The sequence below is a fragment of the Schistocerca americana genome, chromosome 9, assembly GCF_021461395.2.
Source record: "Schistocerca americana isolate TAMUIC-IGC-003095 chromosome 9, iqSchAmer2.1, whole genome shotgun sequence".
Taxonomy (NCBI): Eukaryota; Metazoa; Arthropoda; class Insecta; order Orthoptera; family Acrididae; genus Schistocerca; species Schistocerca americana.
This window is the reverse complement of record NC_060127.1, coordinates 45877603-45898707: the sequence shown is the minus strand read 5'-3', so window position 1 is coordinate 45898707 and position 21105 is coordinate 45877603. Positions and strand designations below refer to the sequence as shown.

The window sequence follows — 21105 nt, the reverse complement described above, 5'->3', positions numbered from 1 at the left end:
AATTTTTGTGTCTCTCCATTTGAAAAGACACAGATTGCAATAAAATCGTATTTACGTATTATCTCAAAAACATTTGTTCAGAAGGAGCTTTCAAACCAAAACCTTTATTACTGCGAACTTAATTATTATTATTATTATTGCTGCATTAACTTTAATAATGCAACATATAAACCTAATTTTTACTAAGCGTGTGACGCAAGTATGAGAAAATCACATTTTATTTTATGCTTCCATAAAGTCTCTACTTCGCCTACGAAGTCAGAGACAACGTGAAGTACATATAGGGTGTAAGCGACTATTGTTTACAACGTAGCATAGCTATGTAGTGGAAGTCGAAACGAAGAATTTTATACAAAACACTTATGGTATATTAAGTTGGTAAACACCCACCAACAGGTTTACAAGACTACATGAACTATAGCCCATGCGCGTCACGTGAGATTTTCATGTTCTCTTCTCCAGCACTCTACACATCGTCGTCGATGGTTTCACAACTGTTGCTTGCATTAGCATGTTATTTCTACACTGCCAAATTATTACATGTTTGTCTGTTTGTTGTATCTACTCGTAACGGGCAACACATCGTCCGTAATTGGCGAGCAGTCTGTACTCGGGGCCAGTTTTCCGTGCGCCACGCTATATTATTTCCCTGCGATCAGCCACACAAGGCTACGGTTGGCTAAACGAAAGGTTCTGCAGAATCACAGAAATTACTTCTAAAAGTGTGTAAGAATTCTGTAATGAATAAAAACTCTGTACTCCAGGGGGGAGGCAAGTGCCCCTTCTTGGTGCCCTCCATCCTTCAGTCACCTAGTTTACAGTTTTTCATAAGAACCATATACCAAGCACAAATGAACGGTGAACGAGTAAAAATGAACGGTTCCCAAAAAGAACGATCAGCAGTGAACTATAGTTCAATTCTTTTATCTTGGCGGCTCGCCCATTCTCCCCCAGACGCGGGAGATTGCTACGTTGCCAGTTGCACACGACGCACGCGCCAATAGAAGCAGCGCCATAGTATAGCATAGTTCGCAAGCTTACGTTTAGGGGGGAGTGCGCAGTTCATGAAGTAAAGCCGCATTAACTCTTTCGCTGCTACAAAGACGTGCTCCCTGCATTCCGCGCTGTGCGCGATTTTGTCACTGCACTGCTTTGACACTCTTATCAATCGATTCCACAAAAAGTATTTGGCCCAAAAATTAGATTTTTACACATCTTCTTGACTGATACCTTCCCCCCATAAATGACTTAATTTTGTTTCGATGTTCAACACAGTTATTATGCAGCATTAAATATAGTAAACCATTGCACGAAATTTTGAAGAGTTTGCAGAGGTAAAGAAGTCCATAGAGTATACTTTCCGTATGGTCGATTTTAGTTGCCACAATGTTGAGAATGAAATGTGGACAAGATACCTAAATTTCATATAAAATTTACTGTATAACAATAGCTCAATTAAGTACCACATAGGTGTCGTATGTAATATTGAGAAATATTCCATCTTTCGCGACTGTAACAAAAGTTTTATTTACACTGAGCACGTTTGGCTTTATTTTAAAGCACTTCAATCAATCAAAAGGAAGTAGACAAAATACATTAAACAAAACTGTGGACTTACAAAAACATTAGGACTTGAATATACCGTCTATCAGTGAAGTGCTCTGAGCTATGTCAAATATAATTTTTATGTGTGGCACACACAAACATCATTTATTTGCTAAAACGCTGATCTGCCAACACAAACGTTGAATATTGTGTTACCGCAGCACAAAACTAAGAAAGGTGACTTGGCAATGGAGGAGACAAAATACTGTCCACTGAAGATGCTTCAAAAGAGGGAAACACGTCTGGTCTAAATAAGCCCCTTATTACAGTTGCAGAAGAGGAATATATTTCAGTACCATTGGTAAAACAGCGACTGTGGAACAAAAGCAAGAAAGAGAACATGAGTACCATTGTGTATGTGCCATACCTTTCCTTGATTGAAGTGCTTTAAAATAAAGCCAAACGCATCCGGTGTAAATAATAATTTTATTACAGTCGCGAAAGACGGAATATTTCTCAATATTACATACAACACCTATGTCGTACTTATTAAATGAGCTATTGTTATACAGTAAATTTTATATGAAATTTAGGTATCTTGTCCACATTTCATGCTGCATAATAACTGCGTTGAACATCGAAACAAAATTAAGTCATTTATGGGGGGAAGGTATCAGTCAAGAAGACGTGTAAAAATCAAATTTTTGGGCCAAATAGCTTTTGTGAAATCGAATGATAAGTGTGTCAAAGCAGTGGGAACACCTTGTGTCTGCACAGGCGAGCAGTGCAGTGATGATAAAATCGCGCACAGCGCGGAATGCGGCGAGGATGTGTCTGCAGCAGCGAAAGGGTTAATGAAGAGACAAAGCACTAGAAATTTCAAAAAATTGTATTCAAACGAATATAATTCGTGAAATAAGGCACTTCGATATTGTTTTTAAATAATGAAAGTATTAAGCACTGCACAAGGATTGAACTCATAACCTTTCGCGTAGCAGCCCAACAGCTCAACTGTTATGCTAACGCATCGCGTCTGACTACATAACGACATTAGGACTATAACACATCACGAAAAATACTGACGAACACTGTTGGTATGACTATGAATTACTCACGCTTCGTCGAAGTGCAATAGGAAATAAACAACTACCGCTGTTATTTATTGCGAAAAAGCGGTTCGTGAGAGTGATACAAACACCTTTCCTTGCTATCGCCTGAATTAGGAGTCTTATTGCTTGTTTGGTTTAATTAATTAATAGAATATGAAGCAATTGGTATAAAGAATGCTTTTTCCAAACTTTCTATAAAAGAATGTCTGCTATCAAGACATTGCTTTGGTTCTATTACTTTATTTATGACTGAACGTTTCTAAAACTGAAGACACTCGTCCATGCTCTACACTTCAGTCGAGATGTGGCAACGCCGTTCTCTATTCATTGGCTGACTGTGTTTTGTGACGTCAGATGCCCAGAACGAACCTAAACTCGGCCGCCAACATAAATGACACGCACTTTAGTTCCTAAGGATGAACGAGTTTGCCCATCTCTAGTGCGCACCTGTCCCCAAACTGGTCAGCGTTCGCTCCAGGTGGCCGTTAAACACAACAGTAAAAACGGACCAGTACCGTGGTGCGTGATGCAGGCAAGAAAGACAACAGCTGGAACGGAACCTGCAATGTGGGAACTGAGCACTCTTCACCGCTGAGTTCTGTATTTTTTTGGGTCTTCGTGATATTCGTAGCAGGGACGCTGTAACAATGCGCACCTCATGTGAGCCTAATAGGAAACGTCCTACGAGGGTAAGATTCATAGCTTTTTTATGTTTGCCACGCTGGTTGCTGAGACTTTCTCTGATATTTAAGCCCTAAACACAGAGAAGACCAGAGACGCACAATTCTTGAAGGTTTTGAGCAATTTCCACCAAACGACGAGGATGTGCTGAAAATTAATGCCTCACATTTATTCCTCATGTCTACATATTTCTTTCTCAACGAAGTCACCCTGGCGACGAACAAATTTATCCCAACAAGAAACCAGTTTGTCGAAACTGGCGCTGTAGAATGTCTGACTTCGTTGATGGAACCAGAGTCTCCTACCTGCTCGCACCGCTTCATCACTATCAATGAGGGTCCTCGAAGGTGTTCTTTAAGTTTTGGGAACAAATGAAAATAGGCTGGGGCTAAGTCGGCACAGTATGTAGGAAGATCTATGACAGAGAACTCAATGCGTCGGATTGTTGCAGATATCACAACGTGTGTGGTCCGACATTGTCATACTGAAGTCCGGATGAAGTTTTAAAGGGTTAGAAACTCGATTACTGCACGCTGTTTCTCACGTACAGATGTAGTTATGCTACAAACCGCCATGTTACATGCTACAATTTTGTGCTTTCTAGAGGCAGAGGGTTGTGATTGCGTCAGCGAAGGGACAAAGTCAACCGAGTAATGGGCGTTACATACACTGGTCAGCCAGAAAATTATGACCATCGAACTACTATCGATATAAGCCTAGCGAGGCGATAGCAGCGTTACCTGGCGAGGAATGACTGCCAGTCAAACACGCACAGGGTGCTTGTAGTATCAGAGAGCGTGCTGTCCGTCTGTAGAATGGCGAAGGTGCGCGATCTATTTGAGTTTGACCAGGGACAGATTGAGATGGCACGTGCATTTCGGAAACTGCACGAGTGTCTTCAAAACATGGCGATGTCAAGGTGAAACCACGTCCAGACGTCGTGGGGTTGGGCAGCCGCCCCTCATTACGAATTTCAGACATCGTAGGCTGGTCAGACTGGTAAAACAGGACAGGCGGCGAACTGTGGCGGAACTAACATCAGACTTTAATGCTGGGGAGAATTTAAGTGTGAGTGAACACACGGTGCATCGAACACTTCTATCGATGGGCCTCCGCAGCTGACGACCCATGTCAACACTATGACGACCAATGTTAACACTATGACACTGGCAACTACGACTTGTTTGTGCTGATACGGTGCCAACTCCCTCTGGCTACCTACCAAGACCTCACTGCTTCTATGCCATTACGTGTCCCTGCTGTTATCCGTGCCAAAGGTGGACGTACCGCCTGTTAGATAAGTGGTCAACATGTTCTGGCTGATCAGTGTACAGGAACTCAGTTTCTAGTGAGAACAGAATAAAAAATATGGAGATACGTTTCGGAATGCCCTCGTCGGAGCTCATGTCGAGTGCCATATTCCGCGGACTGCGTGGATACGTCAGTTCAATATGTGACTGAAATAGATAACTTAACCTGCATCATCGGAAAATCGGGTAATTTCTGTGAGACTCTGAATGCTGTCTCGCTCAGCCACTACGAGCTCTCTCTCTCTCTCTCTCTCTCTCTATCTGTCTGAATGTATGTCTCTCTTTGTCTCTCCCACTCTCTCTCTCTCTCTCTCTCTCTCTCTCTCTCTGAAGCAAATACGCAATATTATTTCTGCGTTACTCACTGCTCAGTGGAGCTGGCTCGGGCAGGAATACAATAGCCACGTCGAGGTAGAGGCAGAACTTTTTATTGTAGTCCGGGTGCGCAATGGCCCAGACGGATTCCACTGCCCACTCACTTCCGCATTCCTCCGTCCGATGGACGGTTCCCAAGCGTATGGTGAACTTGCTGTACCTGCGACAAGTAAATTACTATCTTAAGTCGCGAAGCATACAAGCGACGCTGCTAATCTTTCTGAACGGACTGGTTATAATAGGTACTGGAGACATTCAAAACGGATGAAATGTCAGCCACTCCCTGTGAAGCTGTAGGAAACGTTTTTTGTATGTCTGCAGGCACGCACAAAGACAACAATATATCAAACAGTAACGGTAATTCAGACACTATTCAACTGATTTTAGTAACTAATTAAGCAAATTGAGTAACCAGTCTTTTAACAGGGAAAATTACCCAAATGTTTTGAAATGAAATAGAGGAATACTGTTAACCTTCCTTTCAACTTTACTTTTGCCACCATGCACGAAAATTGTAGAATTTGTAATACACAATCAGGTTATTACCCACCTAACGACAATTATCACATTGTCGAAGTCACTGTTCGGGTTTTTAAAGGGTTTCGAAATACAGAAAGATGTTGACAAATATAGCGAGAAAGGACTTAATTCGTTAGACAATAAACTACAAGCTACTGGTAATATTGCGATTGGTCCAAGGCATTTGACAAAATAAACCACAGAATCCTTTAAAATAAATCAGAATATTACAGCGTTTCAGAGAGCACTGACAAATGAGACAAATCTTATCTCTCTGATAGGAAAGGCATCAGTACATAAGAATCTAGTATAAGCTATCAAGCATCATGTAAATGGATACTGATTACATGTTGTGTTCAGCAAGGTTCGGGCTTCCAGCCCTTATATTTTTGTGTACATCAATGTCTCTCTCTCATCAGCACCATTAACGTATGTGCAGTTTATTTGTTTTTACACGACACAGACATGTCAATAAATATTAAATGAAGTAAAGCTTTTGAAAGCATGGTGAAAGAAATTTTCGTGTGCATTGATTAATGGTTTCTTGAAAATTCTTTGCCATTAAACTTTGAAAAAAACATACTATACGTAGATCATAATCGTAAAAGCTTTGCCTCCTGTATACCGCTAAAATATGACGAGGCGGACATAGAAGAAGTCGACAGTGTTACATTACTGGGTTTACAGTCTGGTAATAAATTCCACTGGGACGAACATGACATAGACTACTGAAGGGCCTCAACAAATGGTTATTTTCGTTGCGTCTGTTATCAGTCATAGGTAATATAAAAGCTATCATACTTCACTTACTACGCTGAAGTGACCACTTTAGACATCAGTGCTATTTCTGACAGTAACGAGCTACACTCCTGGAAATTGAAATAAGAACACCGTGAATTCATAGTCCCAGGAAGGGGAAACTTTATTGACACATTCCTGGGGTCAGATACATCACATGATCACACTGACAGAACCACAGGCACATAGACACAGGCAACAGAGCATGCACAATGTCGGCACTAGTACAGTGTATATCCACCTTTCGCAGCAATGCAGGCTGCTATTCTCCCATGGAGACGATCGTAGAGATGCTGGATGTAGTCCTGTGGAACGGCTTGTCATGCCATTTCCACCTGGCGCCTCAGTTGGACCAGCGTTCGTGCTGGACGTGCAGACCGCGTGAGACGACGCTTCATCCAGTCCCAAACATGCTCAATGGGGGACAGATCCGGAGATCTTGCTGGCCAGGGTAGTTGACTTACACCTTCTAGAGCACGTTGGGTGGCACGGGATACATGCGGACGTGCATTGTCCTGTTGGAACAGCAAGTTCCCTTGCCGGTCTAGGAATGGTAGAACGATGGGTTCGATGACGGTTTGGATGTACCGTGCACTATTCAGTGTCCCCTCGACGATCACCAGTGGTGTACGGCCAGTGTAGGAGATCGCTCCCCACACCATGATGCCGGGTGTTGGCCCTGTGTGCCTCGGTCGTATGCAGTCCTGATTGTGGCGCTCACCTTCACGGCGCCAAACACGCATACGACAATCATTGGCACCAAGGCAGAAGCGACTCTCATCGCTGAAGACGACACGTCTCCATTCGTCCCTCCATTCACGCCTGTCGCGACACCACTGGAGGCGGGCTGCACGATGTTGGGGCGTGAGCGGAAGACGGCCTAACGGTGTGCGGGACCGTAGCCCAGCTTCATGGAGACGGTTGCGAAGGGTCCTCGCCGATACCCCAGGAGCAACAGTGTCCCTAATTTGCTGGGAAGTGGCGGTGCGGTCCCCTACGGCACTGCGTAGGATCCTACGGTCTTGGCGTGCATCCGTGCGTCGCTGCGGTCCGGTCCCAGGTCGACGGGCACGTGCACCTTCCGCCCACCACTGGCGACAACATCGATGTACTGTGGAGACCTCACGCCCCACGTGTTGAGCAATTCGGCGGTACGTCCACCCGGCCTCCCGCATGCCCACTATACGCCCTCGCTCAAAGTCCGTCAACTGCACATACGGTTCACGTCCACGCTGTCGCGGCATGCTACCAGTGTTAAAGATTGCGATGGAGCTCCGTATGCCACGGCAAACTGGCTGACACTGACGGCGGCGGTGCACAAATGCTGCGCAGCTAGCGCCATTCGACGGCCAACACCGCGGTTCCTGGTGTGTCCGCTGTGCCGTGTGTGTGATCATTGCTTGTACAGCCCTCTCGCAGTGTCCGGAGCAAGTATGGTGGGTCTGACACACCGGTGTCAATGTGTTCTTTTTTCCATTTCCAGGAGTGTAATTTGCATAAAAAATATACTCACAATCTCAAGTCCACAGTTGCTCCTATACGCAGTTCAGACATGTGTGCAAAAACATTTGTGATACATGTCCCGTTTATTGTACAGGACAAACTGTAAGATCTTTTAGTGTCAGGTACAAAGAACGTTTATTTGGAGAAAGAGGCATTAATGTACATAATGCCACTTCTTCTGACAATCTGTTAATTTCCGCTCTCAAACCGAAAAGCGTTGAAGAAATTTCTATTTTACAAGCAGAACAGAATGGTCATAGACTGGACGTACTAGAAGAGCTGGAGACTTTCAAGCATATTTCTAAGAACGATCGTCTTGTCCGCAATGAACAGTTACACTCACGTAATAAAAATTGTTTCGATAATTTTAGTCCACTACTCGCAAAATTTTGATTCTTCTATTTTGTGTAGTATGTTTTCCTGCCTCTTGTTTCGAAGCATCATTTTCTTCGAATCTCACAGATTTGTAGTAGTATAGTTACCATCGTGTAGATATTTTCTGGATTGTACAGCTGTTTGTGTAAATTTTGTATACTGTTATTCTCTCCTTTACGTAATAGTAATTTCTGGAAATGCTTAGAGATGGTTCTTATACTTCATCTGCTTGACTGCTGTGTAATTTCAAAAACACATTAAGCTCTCTTGCCTTATAACTTGGTTTTACGATTAATTATCTTTTTCAGTTATTTCTGTTGTAATGTTTGAAACGGGCACATGTCACTGTTCCCGCCCGATAGGCGGCGCTACTTGTATTATTTTCGTGGCAGCAATGTCAGCCACTGGGTCGATCGGGCTGATGTTGTTCCTAGCTAGGCGTTCCTGAGAAGGCTGGGACGTATTTTATTTTGTTTTTGACTTGAGCATAGCTCCTCTAGATTCTGACCATTGCGTTCTCGCAATGTAACTTTATGTAAGTAACATTTGTACTACATGACAATTGTCATCTTGGTTAATGTGTTTTTTTTTCACACTTAATTTTCCATATATTATTTTGTAGGATATCTCAAAATTTCATTCTGCTGAAGACACCTTTATTAGCTGTCGAGACTAATGTAAATTGTACCAAACAGTTATCTGCACCCGGTTGGCTGTATAATCCCTATGTTTGTAAAAATGTGTGTTGAATAATGTTTGTTCAAGAAAGAACATCTGAAATGATCGGGAAGTGGTTGCACGGTATTCAGTTAAAATACAGAAAGGCAGCACCATCGTGGTAGAAAAAACCTCAAACTTAAATGTAACCAAAGGTATGCAAAAACGAAGTCCATTTCGTAATCAAAATACATGAAATATTCACCAGCTCGAAACAGTTAAGAGTTCAATATGATGACTTACCAATTACCACACGATACAAAGAATAGTAACTCATACTCTGCCTATTCCCAGTTCCGTAACACAAGCGGAAAAAGTTAGACTCCTACTCTGGAGCCTATTCAGACCTCTAGAAGTATAAAGTCCTTTCAGAAGTTAAAGTATGGTAGCAGCTGTTCACCACCCAGAATCAAACAGCTCCATGACAAAATACCACCCGTTGCCGCAGGCAGGTCTGCCTCCCTCCAGAACTCATATAAAAGTGTCCCAAATCGCTCCCTCGAGCTCTTTACTCAAAATAGTCTGCTTGACTCCCGCAGAGTTCTAATGTTGTCTGCTTTTCTATTGGCTGACGCCCGTCCACGCTTAAAATACACCGTTCCTAAGTTCGACAGACATGATTTTCCTCAACGTGACTACTTCCCGGACTAAACTAACGTATTACAGCAATATTTAAATAAAGAAATACTTTAAATATTGTCACACTCAGACCATTCACAATAAGTATATATAAAGTTCTGTCCATAAATAAATAAGCTAGTGTTCTTGTGCAAGTGCAATCACGATAAATGACAACAGATTGTCGTTAAATAGTGAGTAAATACTTACGTAGGCCTGCTTGTCAGAAGTGTCTTTTGGCATGCTTTTACAAAGGTGATGTCAGCTAACCCATTTCAATGACCGCTTCTTAAGTTACCCTGACTTTCTGTCATCAAATGTAATTAATATTTAAATAAAGTAACTGGCAAAATAGTAAACTATGCAGTAAATAAATACACAAGTATGACGAAATGTGAGGTATTCATGCTGTATTTGTTTGCTGTGTAATTGTGGGGGATACCATACTCTGGAAAACATTTGCATAGTGTTAAGATATTAAAAAAAATGTAATAAATCAAGAAATAAAATAGATACAGATACGTACCTTTCAGAGACGATAGCTATAGTGCAATGCTGTCATCTGAGATATCGAATGTTGAAATCGCATGAAGTGTTTAGTTGTTACTTCAAAGGTTCATTGTTGAAATGTTTATTTACTATCAATTATTAACTTCTGTAGTTTTTAATATATTGAAAATACTGTTGTGTCAATGGATGCGCTTCATTTTCTTAAGATCGCAAATGTATTCAGATTTGCTTCAATACTTGTCTCTGAAGTATTATTGATTCTTAAAGAACTGTAAGAAGGCAGCGTTCAGCTCGCCTGACAGTCCACCATTTCTTGGAGGATTGTATCCCGCATGAGAGCAACAGCCGGCCAAATTCCCAGCTTTGGCATTCAAACCACTTCCGGTGACGCTGCTCGCCTTTGTACCTGGACGCCCACGCCGGTCGTCTAGCTGGATCTACTGGGGCCCGACCCGCACCGTGGGCCTGCCGGCGTTCAGACGTACAACAGCTTCACCTGCCCTCACACTTCTTCTAGGCGGCCAAATTGCTCGTCTACATACGCATAACGTCACAAGTTGCTTGGGTACTCTATCCGCGGAAGTATTCAATACTTGACAAATCACTGGGAATACTGACTCACTAATTTGAAGATCTCTGTGCCTCATTGGGAGTGCCCGGCCGTCGGTTAATGAAATAATAGGAATAAGAATAATTTACACAAATATTTAAAGTCACCACTTTGGTACAGAATGTGTCTGTTATTCAGCAACAAACCTTTTGGTAAATTCTTTATTTGTGTAGCCATGTTATCCATAGTTGCTTTACAATACTTGAGGGTATTTTTGTTCTGTCGTTGCAACTACAATAATATCTTTTCTTTCTCCACCAGATGCGTTTCGCTTTATTGAGGTACAGCATCATCAGTGGTCTGTACTTGATTTACTTACATTTTGATTTGCTTTAAGATCGAAAAACAGTTCGTTAGCAATATGTTGGTTTGTACTTACAGTGATTTGCCCTTGATTTCTCGCTTACATCAGGAAGTGCCGTCTGCTTGCACATCGTTGATGTTTTTCTTCTCTAGACACTGGTACTCCTGGTCTACTTTTTAGGTGTTCTGCAACACTACGCATATCTTATGTTTTTCACAATCCACTTTTCGCACACCACTGTTTGTTTATATGCTTCTAAGTATGTGTTGTGGTTTGTGTTTTGTAGTATTGCCAACCTAACCTTGCCACTAGTTTGTCTTTGACTGACAATCTTTTTTTTATTATTGTATGTGTGTAATTCTGTATAATTATGTTGTTGTGTATTTATATACTGTGTAAGAGTAGGGAAGAAATAGTGGAGTAAATTTTTTGGGTGGGTGAGGGAGAAACCATTTTGAGTGGACTTAAGTTTATAGTAGAGTGGGCTGGAGGAGAAGGTGAGGAGCAAGAAGTGAAATGAAATTAGGAGGGGTAGGGTAGTTGGGGGAAGGGCGGAAGGGGTGCAGGATGGAAAATGCTCTTTTCTTTTTCATGTAATTTCATGAATTATTTTATATAGACTTGGTTTCCAATATTTATTTGGTCATTGAGCCACTGTTTATTTTGTTTTAATGCTTTGTGTATGTGGAAATTTTCTTGGAAGGGGACCTGTCTGCCTTTACTGATTCTTATGATATTCATATCTTTTCAATATTGCTCGGTCTATGGTGTTCTTGTTTTAGATGTTCTGACATTATTTGTCTCTTTCTTCTTCTGTTTAGTCTGTCTACCATTGTTGAGACAAATAATGAAAAAACTAACCAACCACACCAATACATACAACCTGCACTACTACAAAAAATGGCACACAATGACCTACCACAACAAATTCACACATAAAATAACATATCCAAAAGTAAACATTGCTTACAAAACAAACAATTCAGTACAAAAGCACATCCCAAAACTGAAATAAAAACCAGAGAGATACGAACAATCTGATATCTCTCAGCTCAGTTGTAGAGATTGTGAAAAGATATACATTGGAATGAGGGGCAGGACATCTGACACGAGATGTAAAGAACATGTCAGAGCATTAAAATACGGTACAAACCATTGAAAATTTGCAGATCATCTAAAACAAGAACACTGAAAATGATATGAATATCATAAGAATCAGTAAAGACAGACTCCTCCCTTTCCAAGAAAATTTCCAGATACACAAAGTATTAATGCGAAATAAACAGTGGCTCAATGAACAAACAAATATTGGAAACCTGATTCTATATAAAATAATTGATGAAGTTACATGAAAAAAGAGCCTTTTCCATCCTGCACCCCCTCCCACTCTTCCTCCAACCTCCCTATCCCTCCCAATTTCATTTCACTTCTGGCTCCTCAACTTCTCCTCCAGCCTACACTACTATAAACGTAAGTCCACTCATAAGGGTTTCTTCCACACCCACCCTAAAATATACTCCACCACTATTTATTCCCTACTCTTACACAGTATATAAATACACAGCAACAAAATTAAACAGAATTACACACACACAATAATAAAAAAAGATTGTTGGTCAAAGACAAAGTAGTGGCAAGGTTAGGTTAGCAATACTACAAAACACAAACCACAACACATACCTAGAAGAATATAAACAAACAGTGGTGTGCTAAAAGTGCCATGTGAAAAACACAAGATATGCACAGTGCTGCAGAGCGGCTAAAAATTAGACCAGGAGTAGCAGTGTCTAGAGAAGGAAAACATCAATGGTGTGGTAACAGACGGCACTTCCCGATGCAAGTGAGAAATCAAGCGAAAATCAGCGTAAGTACAAACCAACATATTGCTAACGAACTGTTTTTCCATCTTAAAGCAAATCAAAATGTAAGTAAATTAATTACAGACTACTGATTATGCTTTACCTCAATAAAGCGAAACGAGTCTGGTGAAAAAAAAACCGCGTTTTTGTAGTTGCAACGACAGAACAAAAATACCCTCAAGACATTTCTGTCAACTTGTCAGAGGTAAAAAAATTTATCTATTAATAACACTCAATTTAAAAAGACCCTAAAGGATTTATTGGTGGCCAATAGCTTCTACTCTATTTCCAAAGTGCTTAGTAGAAGAGTCTGATATGTTTGTATTATTAATTATATAAAATAAACTAAATGTTAGGTAAAAACTAACCTTCACTGATTTTCAGTACTTTTAAAATGATCAGTGTACATAAATGTTGTAGACTGGTTTTTCACTTTGATGACACATATTTACAATAGCCTAATAGTTGTCGTGTATGCCTTATGATGTTACGTACAACTGGGAATTTGGTGGCCAGCGGTGGCCAGCTGAAGTTTTTATTCTCAGAAAAGGGTCCCTGGATCCACTCTGTTGCAATTCTGAACGTGTGGGGTGTCGCATTGTCCTGCTGGAATTACCAAGGCCCTCTGAATGCACAATGGACATGAATGTGTTACTTGGCAGAGTCGTATCTAGACCTGTCAGGGGTCCCATATCATTCCAACTGCACATGCCCCACACCATTACAGAGACTCTACCAGATTGAACAGTCCCCTGCTGACATGCAGGGTCCATGGATTCATGACGTTGTCTCCATACCCGTACATGTCCATCTGGTAGATACAATTTGAAACGAGACTCGTCCAACCAGGTAAGACGTTCCGACTCCTCAACAGTACAATGTCGGTGTTGATGGGCCCAGACGAGCCGTAAGACGTTGTGTCAGGCAGCCATGAAGGGTACACGAGTGGGCCTTCGGCTCTGAGAGCCCATATCGATGATGTTTCGTTGAATGGTTCGCACGCTGACACTTGTTGATGGCCCAGCACTGACATCTGCTTCAATTTGCGGAAGGGTTGCACTTCTGTCATATTGAACGACTCTCTTGAGTTGTCGTTGGTCCCGTTTTTGCAGGATCTTTTTCCGGTCGCGGCGACGTAGGAGATTTGATGTTTTACCAGATTCCTGATATTCACGGTGCACTCTTAAAATGGTCGTATGGGAAAATCCCTATTTCATCACTACCTTGGAGATGTTGTGTTCCACAGCTCATGAGCCAACTATAACACCATGTTCAAATTCAATTAAATCCTTATAACCTGCCATTCTAGTAGCAGTAACCGATCTAACAGCTGCGCCATACACTTGTCTTATATAGGCGTTGCCGACCACAGCGGTGTTTCTGACTATTTGCGTATCTTTGTATTTGAATGCGTATGCCTTTACCAGTTTCTTTGTCGCTACAGTGTATAACTTCTGTTGATGGTAGATCGTCAAAAGTTTTACTGTGTATTATTAAGATAACATTCTCGGAGAACTTTGAAAAATAGAGAGTTTGGAATCACAGGTAGATTAAGGCAGGGACATAATGTACTGTAGACTAACAAAAGGCAAGATAACGGGGAAGTTGTCCTGTAAACTGATGGACAGTTCATTCCGAGACTGTCATTTTGTGACAAGTTATGCAGACCAAAGTCCGGCTAATAATTACAGGAAAGAACTTCAAGGTAAAGCACATTCAGAAACTCATGGGAAAAACAACAGTAATGGAGAGCTCCAGAGGAATAGATTGAATTTTAAAAGGCAGTTCTGCAAAGCAATAAATATGAATGTGACAGATAACAGAAATCTTATTCACTCATGAATGAAGAGGAAGAACTACTAGTACTCACAAATTTCTCCAGTCAGTGACCAAATTGAATTTGAAATGGAAGGAAATGACGAATAGTTATTATGACATATTTGATATAATAGGTTAATCAGTAATGAAGGAGATGAAGTGAAAGTAATCTTGTTAATTGGGATGATGCAGCTGGTGGCTCAGATGATCACATATGGCGGAGGGTGGAGATATTTTAGCATTTAGTTGTAATATGAACAATGGTGAAGTTGTTAATGATGATAATGGCAATGATAGAGGTCAGGTTGATTATGATGGAGTTTCATTTTCATGAAGAAGCAATGTAAAGAATTATTTTAGGCAGAATTAATGAAAGTAGTTTGGACAGTGAGGTTAGTGATAGGAAAGTACATGGAAATCCAGATTTCTCCAAGTTAGTATTTATAAATAAATGGATGAGTGATAAAAGAGGAAAGCATAGGTCATGATATTTTGAGACTAGCTTGGAAATATACAGTGACAAAACCAAAAACAGAAAAATCAGAGCTATTTAAGAAAAAGAAGTTTGTTAAAGATGTGTCCAAATTTGTGGGAAGAAATGAATAATACATTGGGCAGTGGGAGAAATAAAAAATTGGTAACTATTCTGTTAATGAAAACTGTGACAGTGAAGACAAAACTGGTATGCCTATGAGTGCATTTCACATAGATATTGAGGTACTATAGAAAAAATAGGGCAGAAGAAATAAGTTTCAGAGAAAGTAAATATGATACATTATATGAAGAGGATGATACAATTGAAAGCAATTTACAGGGATATCCTTATATTTACAGCTGAACAGATAACTGGGAGGTTAAATACTGTCAGTCCAGTTTCAGGAATTTCTGAAAACTTAAGGTACAAGATTAAACATTGTACAGATTTCATCGAAATTTCTGAAATAGGAGTTAAAATAAGGGGAGATACTGGAAGACATAGTAAAGTCGCAAAAATACAAGTACTGTTTCATTTAACGTTGCAAACATAAAATTTACACAAGGATAGCTAGTAATACCAGACATGACTTAAAATATCTTTTTATGTTTATGTTGGATTGCGATGAGAGGAGTGAGATTTGCTTGATACAATAACGAATTAGTATTTTCTGATCTCAAATGCATAATTTCTTGAAAGAAAAATATATTTGTCCTGAATTATGTAAGCATATACAACCAAATCAGGTGAGTAACTTACAGTCATAAAAGAAGATATTATGAGAATGATGATGTTTATACTGATGTGAGTTTAACTGATGAACAGAATCATGCTTTAGTAGATGCAAAGATGGAAAAGACGAAAAATGTAAATTCTAAAAAAAAAAACCTGAGAGATCTGTTAGGGGAATATTATGACATTTCCAACAAAAGAACAGAAAACATCTAACATTGTCAGTGCAAATTAAAGTTAAAAGTGATTGAACCGTTTTTCATTAAGCCATATGGTGTACCATTTTCAAAATTACAAAAAATGGAATGTTGGGGTATAATAGAGAGGAGCTGTAGTATATACAGCAACTCTTTCATTGTTTTCTCATAGGAAGGTGGAGGGTTAAGACAAGTTCTTGATTGTAGATAGTTAAGCATGTGTTTCGAAGGAAAACTAATCATACTGAAAATATTGATGAGTTACTGTATAAATTTGGCCATATTAAATTCACCACTAGCCAGCAATCCATGAAACTCCCTTTGAGCCAAGTTCTAGGAAATATGTGGCCTTCCTAGAGGGTAGTAGATGTCTCAGTACTGCTTGGACCGTTTGGTCTTATTGTTTTGGTTGTTGAATTTCTAAATGCATTGGATTTTGTTTTCAGTAAGGGGTTGCTTGCTAAATTAACCATTTATTTAGAAGATATATCAGTTACTGGGAGAAATTGGGAGAAAGTTTTGGGTTATTAAGAGAATTATATGAAGAAGCAACGGAAAGGCTATGTTTTTGAAGTTAGAAAAATGTAAATTTGGTGTGAGACCACTTAAATTTGTAGGAGGCAGCAATTTAGAGGATTTAATTTTGGCTGACACTGATAAAATCGAGGTAACTGGAGAATTTCCTACCCAATGACAAGGGAAAAGTTAACAATCTAATTTTGGGCTTAAAAGTTACCATTTTTGAACAATATGCCAAGGATAAATCACTTCATATATAGGTTTGGGAAGCTTTCGATGAGATAAAGAAACAACTGTGTTAGAATAACATTTTACACAGACCTGAAATTAATATTTTGTCTTATGATAGACAGCAATAAGCTGGGGTGGGGGCAGATTTATGGCAAGAAGCAGTTATGAGTGGGAAAATTGAACACGAGTTTATAGCTTTCACTAATAGAACCTTCAAAAACCATGCGAAAATTTTATTTTGTATTTCGTTCTAAACCAGCTTCCAGCTTTCTGAATCATCATCAGATAACTCCAGACTAAACAGAGAGTCCTGTTGCCCAGATATGGTCTATTCACATGAGTTCAAACTCCAGAATAACCAAGTGGCTATCATTTCATCAGACATTCCATTTTGTTTGTTGTTGTGGTCTTCAGTCCTGAGACTGGTTTGATGCAGCTCTCCATGCTAATCTATCCTATGCAAGCTTCTTCATCTCCCAGTACCTACTGCAACCTACATCCTTCTGAATCTGCTTAGTGTATTCATCTCTTGGTCTCCCTCTACGATTTTTACCCTCCACGCTGCCCTCCAATACTAAATTGGTGATCCCTTGATGCCTCAGAACATGTCCTACCAACCGATCCCTTCTTCTGGTCAAGTTGTGCCACAAACTGCTCTTCTCCCCAATCCTATTCAATACTTCCTCATTAGTTATGTGATCTACCCATCTAATCTTCAGCATTCTTCTGTAGCACCACATTTCAAAAGCTTCTATTCTCTTCTTGTCCAAACTATTTATCGTCCATGTTTCACTTCCATACATGGCTACACTCCATACAAATACTTTCAGAAGTGACTTCCTGACACTTAAATCAATACTCGATGTTAACAAATTTCTCTTCTTCAGAAACGCTTTCCTTGCCATTGTCAGTCTACATTTTATATCCTCTCTACTTCGACCATCATCAGTTATTTTGCTCCCCAAATAGCAAAACTCCTTTACTACTTTAAGTGTCTCATTTCCTAATCTAATTCCCTCAGCATCACCCGACTTAATTCGACTACATTCCATTATCCTCGTTTTGCTTTTGTTGATGTTCATCTTATATCCTCCTTTCAAGACAGTGTCCATTCCATTCAACTGCTCTTCCAAGTCCTTTGCTGTCTCTGACAGAATTACAATGTCATCGGCGAACCTCAAAGTTTTTATTTCTTCTCCATGGATTTTAATACCTACTCCGAATTTTTCTTTTGTTTCCTTTACTGCTTGCTCAATATACAGATTGAACAACATCGGGGAGAGGCTACAACCCTGTCTTACTCCCTTCCCAACCACTGCTTCCCTTTCATGTCCCTCGACTCTTATAAGTGCCATCTGGTTTCTGTACAAATTGTAAATAGCCTTTCGCTCCCTATATTTTACCCCTGCCACCTTTAGAATTTGAAAGAGAGTATTCCAGTCAACATTGTGAAAAGGTTTCTCTAAGTCTACAAATGCTAGAAACGTAGGTTTGCCTTTCCTTAGTCTTTCTTCTAAGGTAAGTCGTAAAGTCAGTATTGCCTCACGTGTTCCAGTGCTTCTACGGAATCCAAACTGATCTTCCCCGAGGTTGGCTTCCACTAGCTTTTCCATTCGTCTGTAAAGAATTCGTGTTAGTATTTTGCAGCTGTGACTTATTAAACTGATAGTTCGGTAATTTTCACATCTGTTAACACCTGCTTTCTTTGGGATTGGAATTATTATATTCTTCTTGAAGTCTGAGGGTATTTCGCCTGTTTCATACATCTTGCTCACCAGGTGGTAGAGTTTTGTCAGGACTGGCTCTCCAAGGGCCGTCAGTAGTTCCAATGGAATGTTGTCTACTCCGGGGGCCTTGTTCCGACTCAGGTCTTGCAGTGCTCTGTCAAACTCTTCACGCAGTATCGTATCTCCCATTTCATCTTCATCTACATCCTCTTGCATTTCCATAATATTGTACTCAAGTACATCGCCCTTGTATAGACCCTCTATATACTCCTTCCACCTTTCAGCTTCCCCTTCTTTGCTTAGAACTGGGTTTCCATCTGAGCTCTGGATATTCATACAAGTCGCTCTCTTATGTCCAAAAGGTCTCTTTAATTTTCCTGTAGGCAGTATCTATCTTACCCCTAGTGAGATAATCCTCTACATCCTTACATTTGTCCTCTAGCCATCCCTGCTTAGCCATTTTGCACTTCCTGTCGATCTCATTTTTGAGACGTTTGTATTCCTTTTTGCCTGCTTCATTTACTGCATTTTTATATTTTCTTCTTTCATCAATTAAATTCAATATTTCTTCTGTTACCCAAGGATTTCTACTAGCCCTCGTCTTTTTACCTACTTGATCGTCTGCTGCCTTCACTACTTCATCCCTCAAAGCTACCCATTCTTCTTCTACTGTATTTCTTTCCACCATTCCTGTCAATTGTTCCCTTATGCTCTCCCTGAAACTCTGTACAACCTCTGGTTCTTTCAGTTTATCCAGGTCCCATCTCCTTAAATTCCCACCTTTTTGCAGTTTCTTCAGTTTTAATCTACAGGTCATAACCAATAGATTGTGGTCAGAGTCCACATCTGCGCCTGGAAATGTCTTACAATTTAAAACCTGGTTCCTAAATCTCTGTCTTACCATTATATAATCTATCTGAGACCTTTTAGTATCTCCAGGGTTCTTCCATGTATAAACCCTCTTTTATGATTCTTGAACCAAGTATTAGCTATGATTATGTTGTGCTCTGTGCAAAATTCTACCAGGCGGCATCCTCTTTCATTTCTTAGCCCCAATCCATATTCACCTACTACGTTTCCTTCACTCCCTTTTCCTACTCTTGGATTCCAGTCAGCCATGACTATTAAATTTTCGTCTCCCTTCACTATCTGAATATTTTCTTTTATTTCATCATACATTTCTTCAATTTCTTCGTCATCTGCAGAGCTAGTTGGCATATAAACTTGTACTACTGTAGTAGGTGTAGGCTTCGTATCTATCTTGGCCACAATAATTCGTTCACTGTGCTGTTTGTAGTAGCTTACCAGCATTCCTATTTTCCTATTCATTATTAAACCTACTCCTGCTTTACCCCTATTTGATTATGTGTTTATAACCCTGTAGTCACCTGACCAGAAGTCTTGTTCCTCCTGCCACCGAACTTCACTAATTCCCACTATATCTAACTTTAACTTATCCATTTCCCTTTTTAAATTTTCTAACCTACCTGCCCGATTAAGGGATCTGACATTCCACGCTCCGATCCGTAGAACGCCAGTTTTCTTTCTCCTGATAACGACATCCTCTTGAGTAGTCCCCGCCTGGAGATCCGAATGGGGGACTATTTTACCTCCGGAATATTTTACCCAAGAGGACGCCATCATCATTTAATCATATAGTAAAGCTGCATGCCCTCGGGAAAAATTACGGCTGTAGTTTCCCCTTGCTTTCAGCCATTCGCAGTACCAGCACTGCAAGGCCGTTTTGGTTATTGTTACAAGGCCAGATCAGTCAATCATCCAGACTGTTGCGCCTGCAACTACTGAAAAGGCTGCTGCCCCTCTTCAGGAACCACACGTTTGTCTGGCCTCTCAACAGATACCCCTCCATTGCGGTTGCACCTACGGTACGGCTATCTGTATCGCTGAGGCACACAAGCCTCCCCACCAACGGCAAGGTCCATGGTTCATGCGGGGGAGGGACATTCCATTATACCATTAAATAGAAGGGAAGGAAAGGCAAATTGCCAATGCTCTGTCAAGACTAGCATTGGGAGATTAATTTGAAGATGGAAGTGAGAGCTTTGAAAACCAATTCAAGATAATATATTTTATAGGACAGAGTTTAAGGAGGTCCTGGCATTGTGGCCCAGTATTTATCTGTGGATGCAATGTGTTGTGTGCAGGTGACCAAAAGCAGTCAGAAGATGGCCAGCACTCGGGAGGGATCAACGATCACACTGTCAAACTCTCAATGAATATTGTTAAAATGAAAGTAATTAAAGTTATAAATGAAAATGTTCGTTTCTGTATTAGTTCTTGATGGGTTCACAATAACTCTGTGTGAAGATTACATGTTGTGTGTTCATCCATTATGCCTGAAGGGAATCTAATTGAATCATTCTTTAGCAACACTGCATTGTGGTGAGTCCGATCTCTAGGAGAAACACCTTGCACCTATTATATCAGTCTAAGTTTGAAGGAGTTATTGATTTTTAAAGAGTGGAAAAAGATTTGTGTACAATACGAACAGAAAATGTGACGATATAAAACTTGGTTGGTTAAAATGGTGATTAGCAAGGAAAGAAAGGCGC

General features: G+C 40.4%; 1 protein-coding gene across 1 annotated transcript in view; it reads right to left on the bottom strand.

The window, feature by feature from the left end:
• The window catches only part of LOC124551252 (serine protease 1-like), a 164039-nt gene that overhangs the window by 74790 nt on the left and 68144 nt on the right, over positions 1 to 21105 (bottom strand). The window contains exon 2 of the mRNA XM_047126249.1: positions 5011 to 5180. Coding sequence (XP_046982205.1) covers positions 5011 to 5180 — 170 coding nt within the window. The remainder of the gene's footprint in view (positions 1 to 5010; positions 5181 to 21105) is intronic.